Source organism: Carassius carassius, chromosome 5 (genome assembly GCF_963082965.1).
Source record: "Carassius carassius chromosome 5, fCarCar2.1, whole genome shotgun sequence".
Classification (NCBI taxonomy): domain Eukaryota; kingdom Metazoa; phylum Chordata; class Actinopteri; order Cypriniformes; family Cyprinidae; genus Carassius; species Carassius carassius.
In genome coordinates this window covers 5,800,454-5,823,404 of record NC_081759.1, presented here as the reverse complement: position 1 = coordinate 5,823,404, position 22,951 = coordinate 5,800,454, and the positions used below count along the sequence as shown (strand labels likewise).

The following is a 22,951-nucleotide window of genomic DNA, read 5'->3' as shown; positions in this document are numbered from 1 at the left end:
GTAGGTAGACTTATACAAGCTTCGCCTGCCGCCTACTGCTTTATTTAGTCTTTTCCCATACATCTTGCTAACAGCAGCGATAAGCAGAAATCACAAGGTCTCCGATGACGTGCCTACTGCTCCTATCATTCTCGAGCCTTCAGTTTGACCTATCCTGGCGGTAGATTTGCGATAACAAAAGCCTCCTCACAGTTTACTAGTCTACTACTAAACAAAAAACAAAAAAACAAATATAACATTTTATTATTCGTCAGGTAAAACTGAATCATGCCAGCTACATAATGAAACAATTAGAAGCCAGTTTAGAAAGGATAGTGCAATTGTGAATCACATTGTAGTCACGTGGCAACCTTGCTCCCGCACATACAGTAGACATTGTAGCCATATGGAGAACGGACAAGTGATTCACGCAGGAGACAAACAAATTTAACGTAGTCACACGTGTAACAGCAAACTAACGTGCCTAGCATTTTTGATTCGTACATCACACCCTGATGTCAGGTGTCTTTACGGGACCTTTACGGGTTGTGTGTGAACGCACGCACATATTCCGTGTAATCACTGGCAGTGTGAAAGGGGCAAAATCTAGCGACCCAGGGACAATTGCCGGAACACATTACCCATGAATTTTCTGAAATCGCAGTGTGAAAGGGGCTATAGAATGGAGCATGTGAAATACACTCCACACTACGGGCTGATCTGACTACAGAATCACCCCATAATGTTTTGTCACTTCCCTTAAATACTCAGACCAGACAACAAATAAATCTTCAAATCAGCTGTAAAATCATAAAAGACCTTTTGGTTCTTTAGGTTCCATTGATCACATCAGGGTCAAACTTAGCTGGAGATTAAAAATTCTCACAGATCCCTAAAGGGGAACACACCCCCTCCTCAGCAGAACACAATTCTACAAACGTTTTCAATCTTTCTCCTAATATAAATGGCTACTGTGAAATTGAGACCAATTTACCAATCACACAAAGACCTTTAAAATGACACAAAACATGAAAAGTTTACGATCATGAATCCTAAAGATATAGTAAATGTTTTATGTGAGCATAGCAACTTCTGCAAAGTTCTTGGCATTTCTCTGTGAACTTTTAGTGACCTGGACCATGTACCCAGGGGGGAAGGATGGGTGAAGGGACCAAAGCGCAAATGGTCATTCTTCTAGATCTTCCTATCTGATCAGATCATTGCGAGAGTTCCTGAGTCTTTGGCTTCACAAAAGAGATTAAAGCCCTTTGTTTTGTGGAATGGCATTTGCATTGCGAGAGTTCCTGAGTGTTTGGCTTCACAAAGAATTAATTTCATAAGGAAATAATTTAACTCCTTTCAAGACAATGCTTGGGTCCCAAGTTTCAGTTGTCATAGCTCAAACAGACCAGTGTAACTCTTAGGGTTTGTGATTTGAATGAAGTGTAAGTCGTTCTAAAATCGTTTAGATGTAGCAGCACAAGCGAGTGGTCATATGTATCATGCTATATTATTTGATCCTGCAGGTGACGTCCATGGATGAATATGACACCGTCGACTTGGAACACGAGACGCTTGTGTTAGTGGTGACAAGTACGTTTGGCAATGGGGACCCTCCAGAGAACGGAGAGGTGAGTTATTAAAGTAGATGTTTGCTTTAGCGCGCTAGTATTTCAATGTGCACATCAATCATTCTGCTTTGCTTTGAATCAAATTGTCAACACTTCACAACACAACAGAATGTTCTCATCATGATGATAAAGGACTTCACACATATGCGGTACAATCGAGATTTTTGCTGCATTATGCTGGCATGTCCTGTTTCAATTTGTGATTGAGAACATGTGGGAAGGGCCAGTAACTTCTCTCCTGTTTTTCCTTCTCCCCTTTTCCACTCTACAGAAATTTGGTGTGGCACTGATGGAGATGAGACATCCCACCACCAGCGTAGAAGACAGAAAGTGAGTATGTGGAGACGTGAGCCAGTGATTTTCTTCTCGTCCTCCCACCCATCTGCTTTCCCATAATTATTCTTTTTCAGTGTTTTAGTTGACACACCTACACAGTCTTACATACATGCAACAGACACACACATTAACACGTAACATGCATTTCTTCTCGCTTCTATGCACTGGAACCATTCACATAAACACACACATGCACACACAAAATCTCTCTCTCTTTCTGTCCCTCAGGACGTACAAGGTGCGTTTTAACAGCGTCTCTTCATATTCTGATACCCGCAAATCCTCCAGCGATGAACCTGAATCCAAAGCCAACTTTGAGAGCACTGGACCACTTGCTAATGTCAGGTACTGTACTGCCTGTATTTGGAGAAAATATGAAACATTTAAAAAAGATGTCTGGGTTATTCCACCTCAAAATCAAAAGGGCTTTTTATTTTTTATTTTTTGAAGATGTTTGATTAATTATGCAACAAGTCTCCTTCTCCTTCATATTCATATATGAAATTATATGTATAACATTTAATTTATTAAAATAAATTATATTGCATATAATATTATAAATAAATAAAAAAAATTAAGAATTTGTGAATTTGTATTGTACTGGCTTTAATTGATAACTGATTTTAATGAAAGATGAACAATAAATAAATAAAATTACATTACAGTAATTCAGGCAAAATTTAAATAAATTAAATTAAATTGACTTAAAAATCAAGTTGAATTTGAAATGTAAAAAGTCTTTTGAAGTGAAATTTTGATGAGTTAAAGTAATGTAAGAACATAAGTTGCCATGCTTTACTGATCATATAACATTTTTACAGAGAGTGAAAATAAGTGTTAATGGTGTCAATGGTCTTAAATTATGCCGCGTTTCCACCGCAGGAACTTTACCCAGGAACTAGGGACTTTGGCCTGGTACTCGGTGTGTTTCCACCGCAGGAACCAGGAACTAAATAAAGTTCCGGGTAAAAAAATGCCCCTCAGAAAGTCCCTGCTGGCGAGATAGTACTTTTTCAAAGTTCCGGAACTTTCGGGGGCGGGACTTGGCCGCTAAACGTCCTGATTGGTTGAGTTCACGCAGCATTGTTGGGTTCAACCACCATTTATTCGGATCAACATTTTCAAAATATTACTGTTATTGTTTCATGAAATGTAATTTTAAAAGTATTTCAGGCGAGAATGTAGTTGTTTAAAACTCAAATCTGTGGTTTATTCATGAAGACAGCGCCTATTTAAAAATGTGTTTTGCCGATCTCAGAGACGGTCAGCTCCACGCGATCAGCGGGAGCTCAGTGATCATCTATCCGCCGAGAAGCAGCCTCTCCTCGGCTAGACCTTCTGATGTGTGCCGCTGGCTCTGATGTCTCTTTAGTGGTTAAACATAAAACATAATTCATTTTGGGTAAATCTAACAGGTTATCTTTGGTCTGTATTCAATTTATCTATATGTTAAAATGAAAATAAAAAAGGCAAATCTATATAATATTTCGTTTCATTGTAATGGCTGTATATATACACATATCCCTGAACTAAGTACATTTCTGCAGCTGTTATTATGTTTAAATTAAAATGAAAGGAGGCAGTGGTATTTGATATCCTATTTCGTTTTATTGTAAATATACAGAGAGGAAAATAGTACCCATGGTCAGCTGACTGAAGTTATCAAGTAGGCTATATGCTGCTGTTTGCAGATTTACTGGACTTGCGTCGTCGCGGACATCACACTCCCGAGTAGAATGCACAAAGTCCGCACTACCGAGAATGCACGTCCAAAATCAGCATACTTTGTATTGAGAAACGCGCGCAGACCTACGTCACCAGTCTATTTGCCTAATCTTCCCGGTACTTTACACCGCGGTGGAAACGCAGAAAGCAACAGGTCCGGGGGGAAAAAAGTTCCTGGTACAAATGTTCCGGGTAATTTCGGTGGAAACACGGCATTAGTCCTTCATTTCTCAAAATTAATTTATTTCTGCAAAATATATTTAATTGTTTTCTCATTTTCTCTTGTAATTTATTTTTCTTTTGATTTTGTGGTGACTGTGATTTGATATTCTCCTATATGTGTGTGTATTTGGTTTCTTCCAGTGTCCTTGGTGGTCCCTCCGGCTTAAATTGAAGTTCATCAACTTCAAAAAACTAAAAATACAAAAAAAGCAAAAGGACAGAGAACAAGCATCTAAAAGAAGTTTAGTTTGAAAAGAAATTCCATTCTAAAGCAATCAAAATAAATTTCACACTTTTTGCAAATCAGCTCTGACTTGTGAGCTTTGTACGTCTGCAAGTGCGCATGCTTGCGTAATATGCTCTCTGGCCTTGAATTTCATCCTTGTTTAGTTTTCATAGTTTCAGGATCAAAGCTCACAGCCCCTGGCCTAATGTGTCCACAACCGTCCCACTCTTATAATACACTTGGTTTTGTTTGTGTTCATGTGCTTAAAGTGTTTTCAACACTCTGTTTCCTCCATGCAGGTTCTCTGTGTTTGGCCTTGGCTCTCGGGCATACCCACACTTCTGTGCGTTTGCCCACGCAGTGGACACGCTGTTCGAAGAGCTCGGTGGAGAACGAATCCTGCGCATGGGAGAGGGAGATGAACTCTGCGGCCAAGAGGAATCCTTCAGAACATGGGCCAAGAAGGTCTTCAAGGTACTGCAATAAGCGAGCAGTGGGATAAAGTCACTACATTGCATGTATTGTTTTTAATATGAAGTAAACTGTTGAAAATATTTGTTGTCAAAATAAATTTACTGCAACCACTTTCCTAAAAAACTTTTAGTAAATTCAATTAATCTTTTTTTTTCACTGCAGAGTACAAGAACATACTGCATATACCTTTCATATATTTATTTTTTAAATGCTTTCATTTTGTATAAAAAATTTTTTATACAAGTGTATATTTATTCTGCTGCATTTATACTTATACTTTGAATTTATAATTTATAACCTAAACAAATATTTACACTTAATATTTCTTATACTTATGATATGGCATCAATGTTGTCAATAATGAGTTTTTATCCTATTTATCCCAGGCTGCATGTGACGTTTTCTGTGTTGGTGACGATGTTAATATTGAGAAGGCTAATGATTCCTTGATTAGCAACGACCGTAGCTGGAAGAAAAGCAAGTTCCGGATGACATACACGGCAGAGGCACCGACACTAACCCAAGGTACAATGCTGCTCAAGTACCTTCCATTCATCAAGGAATGACTCATCATTTCAGAAAGCCAATAAGCTTTTATCAAATTAAATTATGTGAATGGCCAAGTTTTTTTATCGCCTCAAAATTTATGACGCATGCCAATTGACTCTTGAAGGGACTGCCATTTTAGTGGCTCATTAGCTTGACACAGATTTTCTCAGCACCGTGTTAGCATTACCCAGAGGATTGTAAACACTTCCTTATTCAATCGATGCAACTGTAAACAATGCATTTAGGCTTTCAAGCCTGATTTGCTATGTCACAGACTTTTTAACCATTGCATCTCAAGTCCTCAAAATGATCTGGAAATGGGTGGCTCAGCTCCATCGAGAGTTTTATAGCAAATCAAGTTGTAGGGCCGCTTGATTGCAATTTGATGTTTTATTTGGTCTAATTTCACACAGCATTTTTAACTGTTGATTGGTTTCTGTGTCCACTCTCAGCGCTTTACAGCATTCATAAGAAGAAAGTTTACGGGGCCAAATTTCTGATGAGACAGAACCTACAAGGTGCCAGATCGAAGTATGTTTTTACTAATAGTCAAATTTCTAACTTTCTCTGATCATTAAGTTCTGCCTTAAAAACATTTGTGACCAGTTCACTTTAGCAATCTGCCATCATTTTCTAATGTTTGGTGTGTTTGGATGGCTCTAAACGGAATTTTACATAAAAGTGTATAAACGTGTGTGTGTGTGTGTGGACCACAAAACCAGTCTTAAATGTAAATTTTTCAAAATTGAGAATTATACATCATCTGAACATCTGAATAAATAAGCTTTCCATTGATGTATAATTTGTTAGGATTGGACATTATTTGACCAAGATACAACTATTTGAAAATCTGAGAATCTGGAATCTGAGGGTGCAAAAAAAAAAAAAATCTAAATACTGAGAATATTGCCTTTAAAGTTGATTTAGTTAATGAAGTTCTTAGCAATGCATATTACTAATAAAAAAATAAGTTTTGATATATTCATGGTAGGAAATGTACAAAATATCTTTTGGAACATGATCTTTACTTGATATCCTAATTATTTTTGGCATAAAATAAAAATCGATCATTTTGACCCATGACCCAGGGGCGCAGATTACGCGGGCGAAGCGGGGGACGTGTCCCCCCCACTTTTATCATCACGGAAATTCGTCCCCCGCACTTTTTCGGGCAAGTGTGTTCGTATAGAGATTTTCAAGAGCTGGTGAGAATAAATATAGATTTAAACTCAAAGAGACAGGATAGCCTGCGCATGACCTGATGTTTTTTTTTCAGACCGAGAAGGCGAAATGAAACTCTCCTGCAGTGTGTTTTTCATCATAATCGAAGCCGGAGGGCGCTCTTGCGCAGAAAGTCATACCAGGAAACTTCTAATATGGACAACAATCAATTTAAAGAATCCTTGCTAAATAAAAGTATTAGTTTCTATAGTTTATTTAACAATATATATATATATATATATATATATATATATATATATATATATATATATATATATATATACATACACACACACACACACAGACTAAGCTTTTAAATGGAATAGTGTATAATGTTGCAAAAGCTTTTTATTTCACATAAATGCTGATCTGTGGATCCTTCTATTCATCAAAGAATGCTGAAAAAAATGTACTCATCTGTTTTAAATATTGATAATCAGCAAATCAGCATATTAAGAATGATTTCTGATTAATGTGACACTGAAGACTGGAGGAATGATGCTGAAAATTCAACCTTGATAACAGGAATACATTACATTTAAAATATATTCAAATAGAAAACAGTTATTTTAAATAGTATAAATATTTCACAATATTACTGCTTTTGCTGTACTTTGGTTCAAATAAATACAGGCTTGGTGAGCAGAAGAGACTTCTTTCAAAACATTAAAAATCTTACTGTTAAAAAACTGTTGACTAGTAGGCTATATAGATTGCAGAAATGTTATATCGTAATGCTATATATATATATATATATATATATATATATATATATATATGTCTATGTGTAATTTCTGTCCCCCTCACTTCTGAAAAGATGGCTACACCCCTGCCATGACCCATTGTTTTATGATTTAAGACTGGTTTTGTGGTCCATTTTTTGTATTTTTGTCTAATTTGTGTCTTGAGTTTTTATAGTTACTTTTAAATTTAACATATAAAAATGGCAGATAAAATGCTTTGCAATGTCACACTTCATTCCAGCCTATTCTAACAAAAATACCCAATGTGGACAAAGCTTAGCAAAGGGCCAATTTCTCTTGTGTAGGAATATATCTTTTATAATCTCTTTAAGAATGACTGCAACTGTTTCATATTAACATGTTTTCTTACTTCCTGTCTACTAGCCGATCGACTATATTTGTGCGTCTTGATGCCAACAACCACGAGAGCCTGAAATACTTCCCTGGTGACCATTTAGGCGTTTTCCCTGGCAACAACGAAGTTCTAGTTATGACTCTTATTGAGAAACTGGAGGACGCACCGCCTGTCAATCAAATTGTGAGAGTGGAGTTCTTGGAAGAAAGAAACACAGCGTTGGGTAACTATGAGTTTTATTTTTGTCTGCATAATAATATGCAAATATATGGAACTAATCCAGAATATTAAAAAAGAATATAATATGCAAAAAAAGAGTATTACAAAATAACATTCTAGCTTCAACCTTCTTAGAGGCTTAAATGTCAATATCCTCAAATGAAAACCAACTTCCAAAATAATTATTCTATCAAGCATCTGATTAGCTATCTTATGGAAAGTGACAGCATCTGAATAAAAAGAATCTGAAACTGACATACAGAGGAGAAGAGTCAGAAGAGAGACGTGATACCTTTAGTATTTCATCCATACAAGTCTGCCAACATGATTTTGTGAACACAGTGTGTTCATCAGGTATTCTGCTGTTCATGATGAGCCGGAGGATCAGGGTAACCTGGTTCATAGTGCTGGTCATGTCACATTTACTGGAAAGTGAGCTAGCTTTCACTCATAACACTTACCATAAAATGACAATGGCATCCATAGTTTACACTTGGATAATATATTCAACCAGTTACAAACAGGAACCATTTTAATGATAGGACCTACTTGTCTTTTAAAAAGGTTAGCTCAATTGAGATTTCTCACCTTTCCTTGTTGAGAAATATGTCAGGATGACTGAAAACTGTTCAGTGACCTTTATAGAGGGAAATTGAGGTTGCTACAACTCTTTCCCCTTCATCTGACAATCTTTACAGATGAATCCTGCATTATTGTGGACAAAAGAGGGAGGTATTTGAGCAAAAGTAGATGCCTTGGGCACATTATCAATGTACATTCCACCCAAAAATCAAAACTCTTCCACATGTCATTCCTAACCCATATGACTGACTTTCTTCCATGGGATACAAATGGCAAAGAAAATGTGCCTTAGCACGTGAAAAAAAAAAACAATCACAATGAAAGCAGTCCAAATGACTTTTATTTTATATTTCAGGTCCTCAGAAGGCATATATCAGTTTAATATGAGAGGAATAGGTAAAAACAATTGGTCATTGTTTTCTTAAATCTTCCCCTCCACCATAACTCTAAAATCGTATTTGCATTCATGAATGTCTGAATGCCACATCAAGTTATACGGCAATCATGGCAAACCTCATTCGTTCTTAAAGTATGAATATGCAAAAATACGAGTGAGATTTGAGAGAAAAAAGGCCAGATATTTGGGTAAATTTCAGAATGTTCCTCACACAAACCTTTCATACGAACTAAATTAACTAAACTTTTGTCATCTTTTGAGCTTGATATCAATGCATGTCGCCTTCATTTTTTATTGTATGGGAAAAAGGACTTCCACTGAAGAAAGACATGTTTGAAATGAGAGTGGGTAAATGATGAGAGAAAATGTATTTTCTATTCATTAAGCAATTTAAAGTTTGGCAGTACACTCTTAAAAATAATGGGTCTTCATTGCCATCTAATGTTCCATGAAAAACCTTCGACAGAAGCACAAAAGGTTCTGTATACTGTTCTTTAGATTATAAAATGCTCTTCACACTAAGAAAAAAAAGCTTTTTGGAGAAACTTTCATTAAAAGCTTCTTTGGGAAATATAAAATGCTGGTTCAAGGAATCACTACAAAAAAAAAAATAATAATAAATTAAAAAAAAAAAAGGTCAAAAGTTTACATGAATCTGTAAAATGTTAATTAGTTTATCAAAATAAGATGGATGATGCAAAATGCATCTTATTGTTTAGTACTGACCTGAATAAGATATTTCACAAGAGAAAATAACAGTTGAAGTTATAAAAATTACCTCAAAGAAAACTTTTAAACAGAATATGGATACATTTTTCATATTTTGCAATATTTTGCTTAAATATCATAGAAGGCTACAGAAGATAGTTGCATGTTTCCCAGATCTTCAAATTAAAAAGGTTTTCACCCCCCCTGTTTTTCTGAAGAACAGTAGGCAGTTTAACTGTTCAGGACAAACAAGGGACTCGTGAACAACTATCACTAAGCAAAAAATATAAAAAATAAAATCCCAAAACACAGCTGTGGATCATTAAGATAACAACACAATATTAAGAATCAAGCATATGTAAACTTTGAAGCAGAGTCGTTTTTATAAATTCAACTATTATTTTCTTTTGTGAACTATATGTAAACATCTTTTATGTGAAATATCTTATTTAGGTCAGTAATTCAACAATAGCATGCATTTTGTATGATACCCCTTGTAAAATAATTAACATTATGCAGATTCTGAAAGGGGGAGGTAAACTTCTGACCCCAATTGTATCTGCTAGTATGCTGCTAGTCAAAACACCATAAATCACTGGTTCAGTCAAATCTAGTTCATATCTGCATTCTTAACAGACCAGAAGCTCTTTATCTTCTGCAGGTGTGATAAGTAACTGGACGGACGAGACTCGTATTCCGCCCTGTACCATCTATCAGGCTTTCAAATACTTCCTGGACATAACCACCCCTACAAGTCCCCTGCTACTGCAACAGTTTGCTCCTCTAGCGACTAACGAGAAACAGAGAAAGAGACTAGAGGTGCTCAGCAAGGTAAGAAAATGCTGAACAACTGCACACACTCATGCATTTCCCTAATTATGATGTGAGACATTTATTTGCATCAATAAAAGCCGTGTTAAAGCTCAGTAATGATCTAAGACCCATAATTGTATATAAGACAAAAGGCGTCACATCACCACATGCATCCCTGGCTTTTCCGCCTCAAATCGGCAGTAATTTTCTCAGTTTGATAACTTATTAGCTCTGAAAATCAACCCCCTCCTCCCTACTTCCTTTTTTCCCCTTCCCATGCCTATTTTGCGCTCTCACACGAGCTTCTCAGTGTCAACACCGAGACATGGAAATATTTCTCTTTCATTGCCTCCCACTGAAACACTTGCAATTTTTCGTGATGTTGCTAAAATTGGCTGCTTAGTTAGTGAGTCATACTTTCTGGTTCAAATGATTCTGATGAACTAGAGGAGAAAGACAGAGGGACATTGACACATTTTTTTTGCAGACTTTCTTTCAGCTGAGTTCACATCGGTGAGGATGGCAGCTTCCCACAGTTTCTCTCCGCTTGTTTAAAAATTATAATTTGTATATTTTAAGCACTTGTTTGGATTAACATTTAAAAGTTTAGGTATGGGAAGTAAAAAAAATGGTTTTTTTATTAATTTTTTTTTATAAAGAAGTCTCTTATGCTCACCAAGGCTGCATTTATTTATCATTAAAAACAGTAAAATATTATTAAGATTTAAAGGAAATTTTTTCTATTTGAATATATTTTAAATGTAAATTTATTTCTGTGATGACCGAGGTGAATTTTCAGCAGTCATTGCTCCAGTTTCTCTGAAACTGTTCTGTTATGCTGATTTGTTCTAGACTAGGGATGTAAACGATTAATCGATGATTGATTAATTGTCGATAAGAGATCCAATCGACTAAGGCTGTCGATGGTTGGTTAACTGATTTAATATTGGGCTGCGTGCGGCTCATGCGCAAAACACGTGCGAGCGGCTGTGAGTGACGGTGACCATATATAAATGCATCATCATTAATTTACAGTGTACAAATTAAGCTTTTAATGTGATTTAAACTTTAAAAGTACATTAAAATAGAAACAACAGAAGTTCTTCAACCTAAAAAGCAATAGAAATGTAGTAACTAAGTCATTTCATCAGATAACTGCGCTCTGCAGGGCTGCGGGACACAGGACAGATAGTCTATTCATTCCTACAACTTGTTAATTAATTCCTACGACTTAATTTGTGGCAATTGTCCATGTTTCATTAACTTTCTTCCCCAAATAACCCATGATTTAACTGAAATAAGGGAACAAATTAATAAATAGAACGGACTCTTAATTCATGAAATCTTTCATTTCCCTTCCCATGTTTACCACACAAAGTAAGAGATGTGATTAAAAGTGAAAGATAATAAAATAAACCTGCGAAATTAAAGGGTTAGACTGTGAAGATTTGAAAATCTCCCCTTTCACTCAGTGTATGTGAAGTGGAACACGGCTACGTCCATTAGAGATACAGATCCCCTGTAAAGACCTTGTCTCAGAGGAGCACCAGGACAAGACCACAGGAAACAGATGATTCTTCTGCACAATCTGACTTTGCTGCAGCCTGGAATTGAACTACTGGTTTCGTCTGGTCAGAGGAGAACTGGCCCCCCAACTGAGCCTGGTTTCTCCCAAGGTTTTTTCTCCATTCTGTCACCGATGAAGTTTCGGTTCCTTGCCGCTGTCGCCTCTAGCTTGCTTAGTTGGGGTCACTTCATCTACAGTGATATCGTTGACTTGATTGCAAATGATTGCACAGACACTATTTAACTGAACTGAGATGACATCACTGAATTCAATGATGAACTGCCTTTAACTATCATTTTGCATTACTGACACACTGTTTTCCTAATGAATGTTTTTCAGTTGCTTTGACTCAATGTATTTTGTTTAAAGCACTATATAATTAAAGGTGACTTGACTTGACTTGACTTCTAAAATTCATTTTCATCAGCTTTTCAGATTTACAACCATAAAGGTCCTTGCCATTGAGTTTTATGTGTAGCATTTACAATGTTCAGGTTTTTCAGGAAACTAAAATTAATAAATTCAAAGATGCATTGTCAAATACAATAAAGTAGTAACGGTTATGTTTTCTTTTTCTCTAAAGACATAAAACAGAGCAAATAGTCTGATATGGTTAAAAAGTCAGTTTTTTTTACCCTTTTTGTAGCTGTTCAGCTCTAGTAAAGCTCTGCTTTGTTGTATGAGTGAGAACAGCTTGGACATAAAGTAATCTTTTCGTTCACATAACTAACCCATTTACACAAATTATAGTGTTGACAGGTTTTTTTTTTATTCGCTTCTTACTGTCAGTTTTCTCACGTTTTGAGCAATTGCCATTCATCCAGATCTCATGTGCCAAACCAGAGCTACTATGAACGTCATGATGATGTTATATGCTTCATTCTGTGTCTCCTCAGGGTTTGCAGGAGTATGAGGAGTGGAAGTGGTACAATAACCCTTCCGTAGTGGAGGTGTTAGAGGAGTTCCCATCCCTCCAGATCCCCTCCACCCTTCTCCTGACCCAGCTGCCCCTCCTACAGCCACGATACTACTCCATCAGCTCCTCTCCAGACCTTCATCCAGGAGAGATTCACCTCAGTGTGGCAGTGGTGTCCTATCGGCCCAGAGGTAAAGAAAACACATTGCTCTTTCATCACTTTCATTGCTTAGCTCTTAATTGAACTCTTAGTTATGTTTCATTTACATATGAGCTTTATATTATAAGCTACATACAAGCTTTATATGGTTAGGTTATCATCTTATTTATCTGCATTTAAATCCTCATTAACGTTTAAACTTTGTGTTTTTTATTATTTATTTTTTTATCATTGTATTGTGTTACTGTGAAGCACCTTGGTTAGCATTAAAGTTGTTTAAATAACAATGACCTTGACCTATAATTCGTAGAATTTTTACAGAAAGACTGTAAAGATGCTAAAGTAAAAACCTATTAATTCTTGTTACCTTACAACATATATGGTGAAAAACTGTATACGTATAAATATATACAGCTTAAGGACATTCCCATAAGCCTCTGCATGACACATCATATGTGTTACTTTGCATATGATTTTTTTCTTCTAATTTTTGTCATCAGTAATGTACATTAGGGTAATTCATATTTATAATAAGTTTAAGTAAATGAAAAAAATAAACATATCACTTCTAACGGAATTGATAGTAATAATCCCTATGGAATCTAAAAATATATATACCAAAAAAATTAATTGAAGGCATCTCATACTTAAAAAAAAAAAGGATATTAAAATGAATAATATACACTGCCATTCAAATGTTTGGGGTGAATTTTTTTTTTTATTCATACTTTTTTTTTTTTTTCAGCAAAGACAGATTCAATTTACACAACAAAAGTGACAATGACATTTATTACAATAAGACATTTATTGCAAGACTTCTTTCAAATAAATAATTAATCAGCACAACTGCTTTCAGCAAATAATACAAATATATATATATATATATATATATATACATTTTTTTTTTTTTTAAATAAACATGATGGAGAAAAATACGCAAAATAATATGTATACAAATATATTTAAAAAGAAAACAGTGATCGTAATAATACTTACTGCTGTTACTGAATTTTTATCAAATAAATGTAGTCTTGGCGAGCATAAAGCCTTAAACACACTTAACGATTTTTGGCTGTCCCAGACAAAATATTGGCATCGAGAAACAATCATGGTGCTTTCTGAGATCGTGGCTCTAATTGATGCTCCTGTGTGTACATTGAGAGAGGTTCAAAGACAGTCGTTGTAACAGTCTTTCAGCGATACAGCATGATCTTCGCACAGTGTCTTTGCTGGTACATTCCACGTTCACAGACCAACCAATAAAAATGCACATCAATGCGACATCGTGCTAAAACATAAAACTGCTTATCCCTTCCCCTTTGCCACTTCCACATTAAAAAAGCATACTTAAAAAAACTGCTAAAGTGTGATTTGTTGTGCTCTTTTTGATTACCACTAGCGCATGGTGATGACGTTTATTCTTCTATAGTAACGTGCGTCGTAGCGTACGAGTCAATAGGTGTCATCATCGTACAGAGTACACACATCTCGTAGCCAAGTTAATTAGATCCAAGTCACACAGTGTGACATGCAGTGATCTTATAGGATTGTTAAAATCATGCAGTGTTTTTTGGGCTCAGGAGATTTTTGAACAATAGTATTTCTGCTTCATTTTCCTTGATCAATATGCAGATATTGACTGATGTAGTAAGTGATGTAAGAAGTCTTTAATTCAAAAACATTCTCTTTGACCAAATCTAGTGACTGGTAATGGTCACCAGAGACATGTTTGAGATGCTGTTTGTACCAGGTGTAATCGGTAATGCGGCTCTGACTATCACTTCAACACCAGATGTTCAAAGCAGGTGTAAACACGACCTGATGCTATGTTTAACAAATGCAATCCACTTCAAAGTGTTAAAAGCGTTCTCTATCACTCGTCTCAAACCGTGAGACGCACACTTAAATAACCTCTCACTTTCAACAGTTACAATGACATACGGCCTAAAAACTCAATTTTCCCATCAGTGGTATGGTGTGATTAATTGGGTGCTTAATAAGAGACTATGAACTTGATTAGCAATTTAATGAATTGTGAATAATCTGTGTTGTCGGAAGAGAAACTGGGATGGTTGTCTGTGGTATTAGTCTGATTCTGACTGTTCATCTAATAGCAGCTCATTTATTTTAAAGATAGGGACTACATGAAAATTAAACGATCAAATTAATTCTAGATCTGCTCATTTGCTGTTAAGCCTTTCTGCACGAAAGAGAAACTGATCTAATCTCTCATTGTAAACATGTAATTACGTGCATAATGGCGTAATTGGCGGCTGAAATATAGCAATTTCATTCCATTTGAAACAATCGATGTCAGCACTGCGCAGTCTTAGATTGCTAGGCGTTAGATCAGTGTCAGGGTAAAGGATTGTGTGTTTTTTTCGGCTAGATGGAGAAGGTCCTGTGCACCACGGAGTGTGTTCCTCCTGGCTCAATAGCTTGGAAGAAGGCGATACGGTGCCATGCTTTGTCAGAGGGTAAAACATTTATATACTTTTCAAATACGATGGTAGTTTTCTTGTGGATTTGATGAAATCAAAGGATGTATTATCTGTTTCAGGGCTCCAACGTTCCGTATGCCAAAAGACAGCCAGGTTCCGTGTATTCTGATTGGTCCAGGCACTGGAATCGCTCCATTCAGAAGCTTCTGGCAACAGAGACTGTATGATATTGAAAACAAGGGTAGGCTTTTAGTTACTTCTGATTTGAAATTGTGCACTTAAATTTACAGTTCTGAGAAGGAAAGTGTCATTTGTTTAAACAATTTACTAATTTATCGAATGCATTTATAAGCATTTTGTAGGGTAATAAAAAATGTATCCACCCATCCATCTCAAGGATTTATTTTATGTAATTTACTTGCTTGAAACTTACTTGAAACTCAGATTTCAATGATTAATGTACATTTCCAGTTCTGAGAAAGGGCTAGCATTGTTTATTTGATTTATTGATTGATGGATATGATTGATTGATTTGATTTTTCAAATTCAGTGACATTCATCACCTTTAAGCTTGTATTTAGTTTATTCTTGTAATTGCTTGAATTTACAAATTCATATTTAAATGGTCTGAGAAAGGTTTATAATTGTTTGATCCATTTATCTAATCTGGTAACATTACAGGAATGTTTGGTAGAAAAAAAATACAAAAATATATATTTAAAACACTATTTGTACATGATTAACAAAATTACATGTACTTACACTTTCACTAATATATATTTTGGCATTTGTCGTTGAGTTAAATCTGAATTGTGGCATGTTTTATCTAATCAGGAATCAAGGCATGCCCCATGATCTTGGTTTTCGGTTGTCGGCAGTCACAGATTGACCACATTTACAAGGAAGAGACCATCCAGGCCAAGAACAAGGAAGTGTTTAAAGAGCTTTACACCGCATACTCCAGAGAGCCCGGGAGACCAAAGGTTAGAATTTGATGCCTTGGCAAATATTCGTGAGGATATTTCAAATCCATTTATAATCCAGCATTAGTGAGGGTTTAGCTAGCTGCTCAAGTGAATCATAGAGATTAATGGAGAAATGAAAAATGGACCTTTGTGAAGAAAGTCTTTGATTTTTCACTTAATTTTTTTATTTTAATTTTTTAAATAGCAAGGCAGAGCATGATCAAATAACAGTGGAACCATGCCATGTGGCTCTCAGACATCTATTTAATCTTTTACCTCACAATTTTTTCTCTTTTTCTACTCGTCCTCTCAGAAATACGTCCAAGATGTGCTTCGCGAGCAGCTGTCTGAAACCGTGTACAAATATCTGCGAGAAGAAGGTGGACATATCTACGTCTGTGGAGACGTCACCATGGCAGGAGATGTACTGAAAACAGTCCAACAGATCTTTAAACTGCATGGAAACATGTCTCTGGAAGATGCTGGCTTCTATATCAGCAAACTGAGGGTTAGATCCCACTTTTTTCCAAACCTCATACTGTAGTTAATTATAATGAAATGGTATTTTACAATAGATTACAATTATAATTTTATAATTAATTAACAATTTATCAGCAAAACTTTTTTCAAAACTTGTTTGATCCCTTGTTTGATCTTGATTCTTTTTTTTTTCTTTCAAACTTTATACTGCAGTTAGTGGTGCTATACACTATTAAAGAAAACCTGACCATTTGTTGAATTTTTTTAGTATGTATTTTTTTCCTCATATATATTGTTTAATTAATTCAATTTTATTTTTGCATTTATATTTATAATGTAATGATTAATTGATCATTTATTAGCAAAACTAAGAGTTAGATCGCAATTTCCCCCTATATGCACTACATACACTGTAGTTAGTGGTGCTTTTCAGTTATTTATTTAAACGAGACCTTTTATGTGCAAAGGTAAATCAAGTCCAATGTCATCTAAGGACTAAGGGTTCCATCTTTTTTTTCCAAACTTTATACTGTACTCACTGACTCCATTAGGTCATTTATGTAAAATTGATCCTTTGCGTGCCTAACAAAATCAAGTACAAGGTCACCTGAGAAGTTCCAGTTACTTATGTTTTCTCCAGTTACTTCCAGTTACTTATGTTTTCTCCTCTTTCTCGTTGAAGGATGAGAATCGATACCACGAGGACATCTTCGGTGTAACCCTGCGCACTTACGAGGTCACCAACCGTCTAAGGTCGGAGTCTATTGCATACATTGAAGAGAGCAAGAAAGACACGGATGAGTAAGTCCTGTTTGCTTATTCTTCATCCCTCCTCCTCTCCCCTTGAGTCGCCTTGGGTTATCCGGGCTTGTAGGAGGACCTTGTGCCAGTAGATTACTGTAGATACAGCCTCTGGACCAGCATCATTGAACGCCAGCCGTAACCATAGAGACAGAGGCTGAGAAGAGGCTGCAGCGTAACAGGATTAGAGAGAAGAGAGTGGCTGTGCTATTCTCTGTTTGTGCTCTCACAGATAAGAGCTTGTTCATCGCACACTCGCTGTGAGAGCGGAGGGAGGGACAGAAGTGCTTTAACAGTAGTGCACGCTTAACTGGCCATCTTGCCGGATGGCCACCGTAGTTTCTGAGAGGGGTCACTTATTTTGATGTTTTATGGTGAAAGTCCTTGTGTTGGAGGACGAGAGCTACCTCACGGTCCCTCGCTATTTGTCAGCTGGTACTCTGTTGGATAGTGGGCAACATTACATATCATGAAATAATTGAATATCGGAATGAAATGTTGCAATTAATGCATAACTTTACAAAGAAATGTGAGCTTAATTGCATACATTAAGCATGACATGTGTTTCTTTTTGAGCTGTCAATGACTTACTGTTTTTAATGGAATTAGTTACGTGATTAAATTAATCATAATTACAGCCCACGTTTACTTATGTAAAATTCAAAATAGCATGAAATAGGAAAAGTACACTACTGTTCTAAAGTTTGGGGTTGGTAATGTTTTTAAAAAGTGTTTTTGAAGTCTCTTATGCACAGCGAGGCTGCATTTATTTGATAAAAAATATAGTACAAACAAAAAAAAATATTTGTATGATTTAAAATAACTGCTTTCCGTTTCAGTAATATTTTAAAATGTAATATATTTCTGTGATGTAAAGCTGAATTTTCAGCAACATAACTCCAGTCTTCCGTGTCAGATGATCCTTCGGAAATTATTCTTATATTCTGATTGGCAGCTCAGGAATTATAAAGCAAAAGTCTGTAACTTTGATCAGTTAAGTGCATCCTAGCTGAATAAAAGCATGTATTTCTTTCTTTGATAACAGTATTTCTGAACCCAAACTTTTGAACAGTATTCTAAATCTTGAAAAAAATTAAGTGCATCAACTTAATAAATAAATATAATGAATTATGAGCATATATAAATTGTGGAATAGATGCTTATGCAAATATTTAAATAATTGCAGCATTTTGTAATTTATGTAATTTTATTATTGCTATACACACAGTATGTATACTCTTTCTACCTCCTTTCTCTCTTTGTATCTCTTTTAATCTTTATTTTCTTCCTTTTACAGGGTGTTTTGCTCATAGTCACATTTTCCCTCCATAAATTGCTGGTTTTTGCTCATGCTCTTATCAGCCAGCCAGAAGCATGATGGAACACCAACCATGATTCGCAAAAACCGTGCCAAGTTTGTCTGTTAAAAAATTCTTCTTTTCTTGTATTTTATGGAATATTTCATTTTCTTTGCTAGGCCTTGTTTGATGTGCATCTCTATGATCAAAATCTGCATTAATACAAGTACCATTCACTTGAATTTCTGAATGCATTTTTTTTATGTGTCTTTATGCTTTGTCCTGACTAATGGGCTGCGTGCACTTAGACATGGCCTGCCTTTTTTTAAGTGTAAGCAACATCAGTGGCTTTCCTCATGTGCAACATGCGTAGATATTGACTTTACTATTAAGAGATGGGAAGTTTTTGGGAAGTCTCTATGCATGCTAAAAAAGAGGACATGCTCATATCTATAGAAGGTGAATCTGTTTAAAAGAACCTAACATAGACCTCTTTAAACGGACCAATACATACTGTCCTTGGCCTTAAAAGTGGGTTCAGATCTCATTTTGGTCCGTTTGGATTAATTTTGGTTTTGAAAGAGTCACAACCAACCATTTTATTAATTATATTATTCATTTGCCTTGTTTCCTCCTTCCTCTTCCCATAGTATATTATTTAATATTCAATATAATAATAATAAAAGATCATTCCATTTTTTCTCGCAATTCCAGGTTTACATCACAATTCTTAGTTTATATCTTGCAATTCTTGTGTGTCAGAACTCTGCGTTTACATCTCGCAATACGGTAATTCTGAAATTACATATCGCAATTATACATTTTATCTCAGAATTCTGAGTTTACATGAGTTTATAATTCAGAATTCTGCCCCTTTTTTCTCCGAATTCTGAGTTTGCATTGTGCAATTCTGTTTTGTTTTGTTTTGTTTTCCACCATGGAGAAAAAATGTAAAAAACGTAATTGCGACTTTTTATTTCATAATTATTTCACATGCTTTTCCTCGGTGTTGCGAGTTTATACCTCACACCTGCAGATTATAAACTTGTGAGATCTAAACTCTGAACTGAGATAGTCACAGTTAAAGTAAAAATACTACCTAAAGTGGCTTTGATATGGATCAAACTAAGATGAAACCACATTTATCTCAAGCTAACTGTAAAAAAAAGTAAGAAAACTAAGAAAACCAACCCCAATGAAAGAGGTTATGCTCCTGCTTGGCTTTATTATACCTCCTCTATATCCCTGTTTCTCTGAGACATGGCTGTGATGACCCATATCTTTGACTCTTAATGGAGACCTGGATCTCTTCTTTAGATCGAAGATCATCCGTCGTAGTTTTCGTTTCGTATTAAAGGGAACCGCTTGCAACAACAAGCAAAACATCAATGCGGCGCATAGTTCATTTTTTGCATGCAATGCCTTTTTGATGGCTTTGAAAAGACAGTTTTTTGGCAATGAATTTTTTAAGAAAAGTCACTGTTTTGCTTTATGAAATGTATGTTCAGTTAGATCCTAGCTTGCTTCGGATTTGCTTTGAAAACTTTTTTGAGTAATGAGTGGCCTCCGGCATGAAAAATATTACATGAGGTAATTTGATTTTGAGGGACTTTGCTTTCTGTTGTCTTTCTGTAGGAGAATATTCTTGTTGTATGTAAGCTGTTAACACTGAATGTTTCCCTCCCCACATCTGGGTTTTGCACCGTTTAAACTCTGTCATGAAAGAATTCGGGCAAAAAAGAATCACACACATGCATATGTTAAAATCAGTAAATATCTAAATATATCATACTGTATGTAGGAGAATTTTTTAAGAATGTATTTTGATTATGGGTATTGATTTGGTTTTGTCCTTCTGAGTTGCTTGTAATATCTTACGTGAATATGATGATAATTAGTTTGGGGGAATCTGAAGCATTATTCTGAATGCATGATGTTAGCGTCCTGTTTTCTATTAACCTGTTTCTGTTTAACTGTTGTGATCGCGTCCTTCCTCTGTGACTGGACGGAGAAGAGGTTTTACGCGGTTTTCTTTTCTCTTTTTGTGTTTGTTCTTTGCTGCTGCTAAAAGAAGCTGTTCTGCTGTGAATCTTCTATTGTGGAACTTCGAACATTGAAACATTTGCCATTTTAATGCATATACTGCAAGAACTTTGCATCTACTTAATAATAAAAACATTTGTATGTCAAGGCTTGAAGTCTTTGCCATTCTTTCTAAGTGAGGACATTATCAAATATATGCACTGTGAAGTTTATTTAAGACATTTGTAATGCATGAAAGGATATGTGAATGGAAAATTTGAGGTCAGAGGTTGCACTTTCATGGCTCAGGAGCTTATTGCGTGTTTCATTGAAATGACAGTTTGGTTTCCTGCTGAATTTCCATGGAGAAACAGAAGCAATGTAGAGACTTCCATGCAAGAGTATCAGACATCATTTTATTGTTTATTTACATTTTTTTTTTTAAATGTCAAATGTGTTACAACTCTACAAAATAAATATTAAATACACTTATATTTCCTAAATATAAACAATATAAAGAATACAGTATGTTGTAAATGAAACTAACTTTTAATTATTATGTAATATTTAAGAAATAATATACAAAATACATATATAGTACTTATATGTGTGTGTGTTTGAGTGTGTGTGTGTGTGTGTGTATAATAGTATAATTTATATTTTTACCTTTTATCATATATATATATATGTGTGTGTGTGTGTGTGTGTGTGTGTGTGTGTGTGTGTGTGTGTGTGTGTGTGTGTGTGTGTGTGTGTGTGTGTGTGTAAAAATATTTAAATATGAATATAAATGTAATTGTAATGTTGCATTACATTACAAAATAAGTATATATATATATATGTATATGTAATATGTATATAATATATGTATATAATGTATACACACGCACACACACACATACAATTTATGTGTAGAGATCATCTGGTCATTTTAATTAAATATTTACAAAAAATATCTACAATAAATTAAAATGAAATCCAAAAATGTGTGTGTTATTTTAGAATTACTTTAAATATAGATTTTTATAATGTTTTACAGAGAGCAACTGATTGTTTAGTGAGGGAAGAAGATATATGTTCTTTGTTTTATATAATTGTTTCTCTCTCTCACTGCTCACTGCAGAAACAGATTGAGTGCAGCTTTATGAGAGGAGAAATGACACCATGGCAACCAGTCAACAAAACAAATGATCTGAGCAATAGCTCACCCTCACTGTTCAGGAGGCTCCTTGGTTCATTGGATGAGCTGTCCAAAAATGCAGCTCTGCAATTAGTCAAAGTGACTGTCAGTCTAATACAGCCTTCCCTCAGAGCAGGTTAGTCTGGGCCAACAGGAGACACTACTGCACTGATTTGCCTTCTCATAGATTTTATTTTATTTAAGGATATCGATCCTGACTGGCTCGGGAAACCAGAGTGAATCGAATGTGATTTAGTTTGATCAAAGCATTCTCAACATTCATTTTCCAAACAATCACAAACTCACACAGCATATATAGAATGGTAGTGGGCAAAAAGGTGGCAAAAGAGAGTATTCTTCCATCAGTGTGTGAAGATGATGGAGATAAAGGTGGAAAAGAAGAGGATTTGGAAGAAATTGCAAGCAGGCCAGTCAGCAGATCCAGTAATCTCTACAGCAGAGGAAATGTGGATGGTCAAGTGAGTATCCCGGCTCAGATTTTATGCCATTTCATAAGCTTGTGTGTTAGAAAGCACATGATGAGGGTGTGTGGGCTTAATGCATTTAGCCAAGTAGAAAGTTGTTTTTCACATCTATTAAACCAATCAGATTTTATGGTTGGGAAATGAATGGGTTTGGCCTGTGGTATTTTAAACACTGGTTGCCGACATCCCAAATCTCTATTTACATGTCCAACAATGTGAAAGATGTGGTTTATCAAGATTTTCAATACAAGTACTTGAATACACCTTGCAATGCAACCTGGACACATCGTCAGTGATTCTCCTGGGGTCATAGGGTGTTTCGGGTCTTACATCAGACACCCTCACCCAGGCGACCCAGCCTTGGGTCCTTCTAGAGGGCTGCGGCTTCTCGCATGCTCGAACAAAGGCAATTACAGACTTGGTAGGAAGATGCTGTTTGCTGATGTTAATGCCAGT

At 35.6% G+C, this 22,951-nt stretch overlaps 1 protein-coding gene across 1 annotated transcript in view; it reads left to right on the top strand.

Moving 5' to 3' along the window:
- Positions 1 to 19,994, top strand: part of nos1 (nitric oxide synthase 1 (neuronal)) — a 51,884-nt gene extending 31,890 nt beyond the window's left edge. Inside the window, exons 15-29 of the mRNA XM_059549572.1 lie at positions 1,506 to 1,610; positions 1,882 to 1,940; positions 2,175 to 2,291; positions 4,419 to 4,593; positions 4,980 to 5,118; positions 5,595 to 5,673; positions 7,491 to 7,684; positions 10,029 to 10,198; positions 12,644 to 12,854; positions 15,213 to 15,300; positions 15,384 to 15,505; positions 16,099 to 16,247; positions 16,543 to 16,737; positions 17,392 to 17,510; positions 18,808 to 19,994. Coding sequence (XP_059405555.1) covers positions 1,506 to 1,610; positions 1,882 to 1,940; positions 2,175 to 2,291; positions 4,419 to 4,593; positions 4,980 to 5,118; positions 5,595 to 5,673; positions 7,491 to 7,684; positions 10,029 to 10,198; positions 12,644 to 12,854; positions 15,213 to 15,300; positions 15,384 to 15,505; positions 16,099 to 16,247; positions 16,543 to 16,737; positions 17,392 to 17,510; positions 18,808 to 18,823 — 1,938 coding nt within the window. The 3' untranslated portion in view covers positions 18,824 to 19,994. The remainder of the gene's footprint in view (positions 1 to 1,505; positions 1,611 to 1,881; positions 1,941 to 2,174; positions 2,292 to 4,418; positions 4,594 to 4,979; positions 5,119 to 5,594; positions 5,674 to 7,490; positions 7,685 to 10,028; positions 10,199 to 12,643; positions 12,855 to 15,212; positions 15,301 to 15,383; positions 15,506 to 16,098; positions 16,248 to 16,542; positions 16,738 to 17,391; positions 17,511 to 18,807) is intronic.
- The last annotated feature ends 2,957 nt before the right edge of the window (positions 19,995 to 22,951 follow it).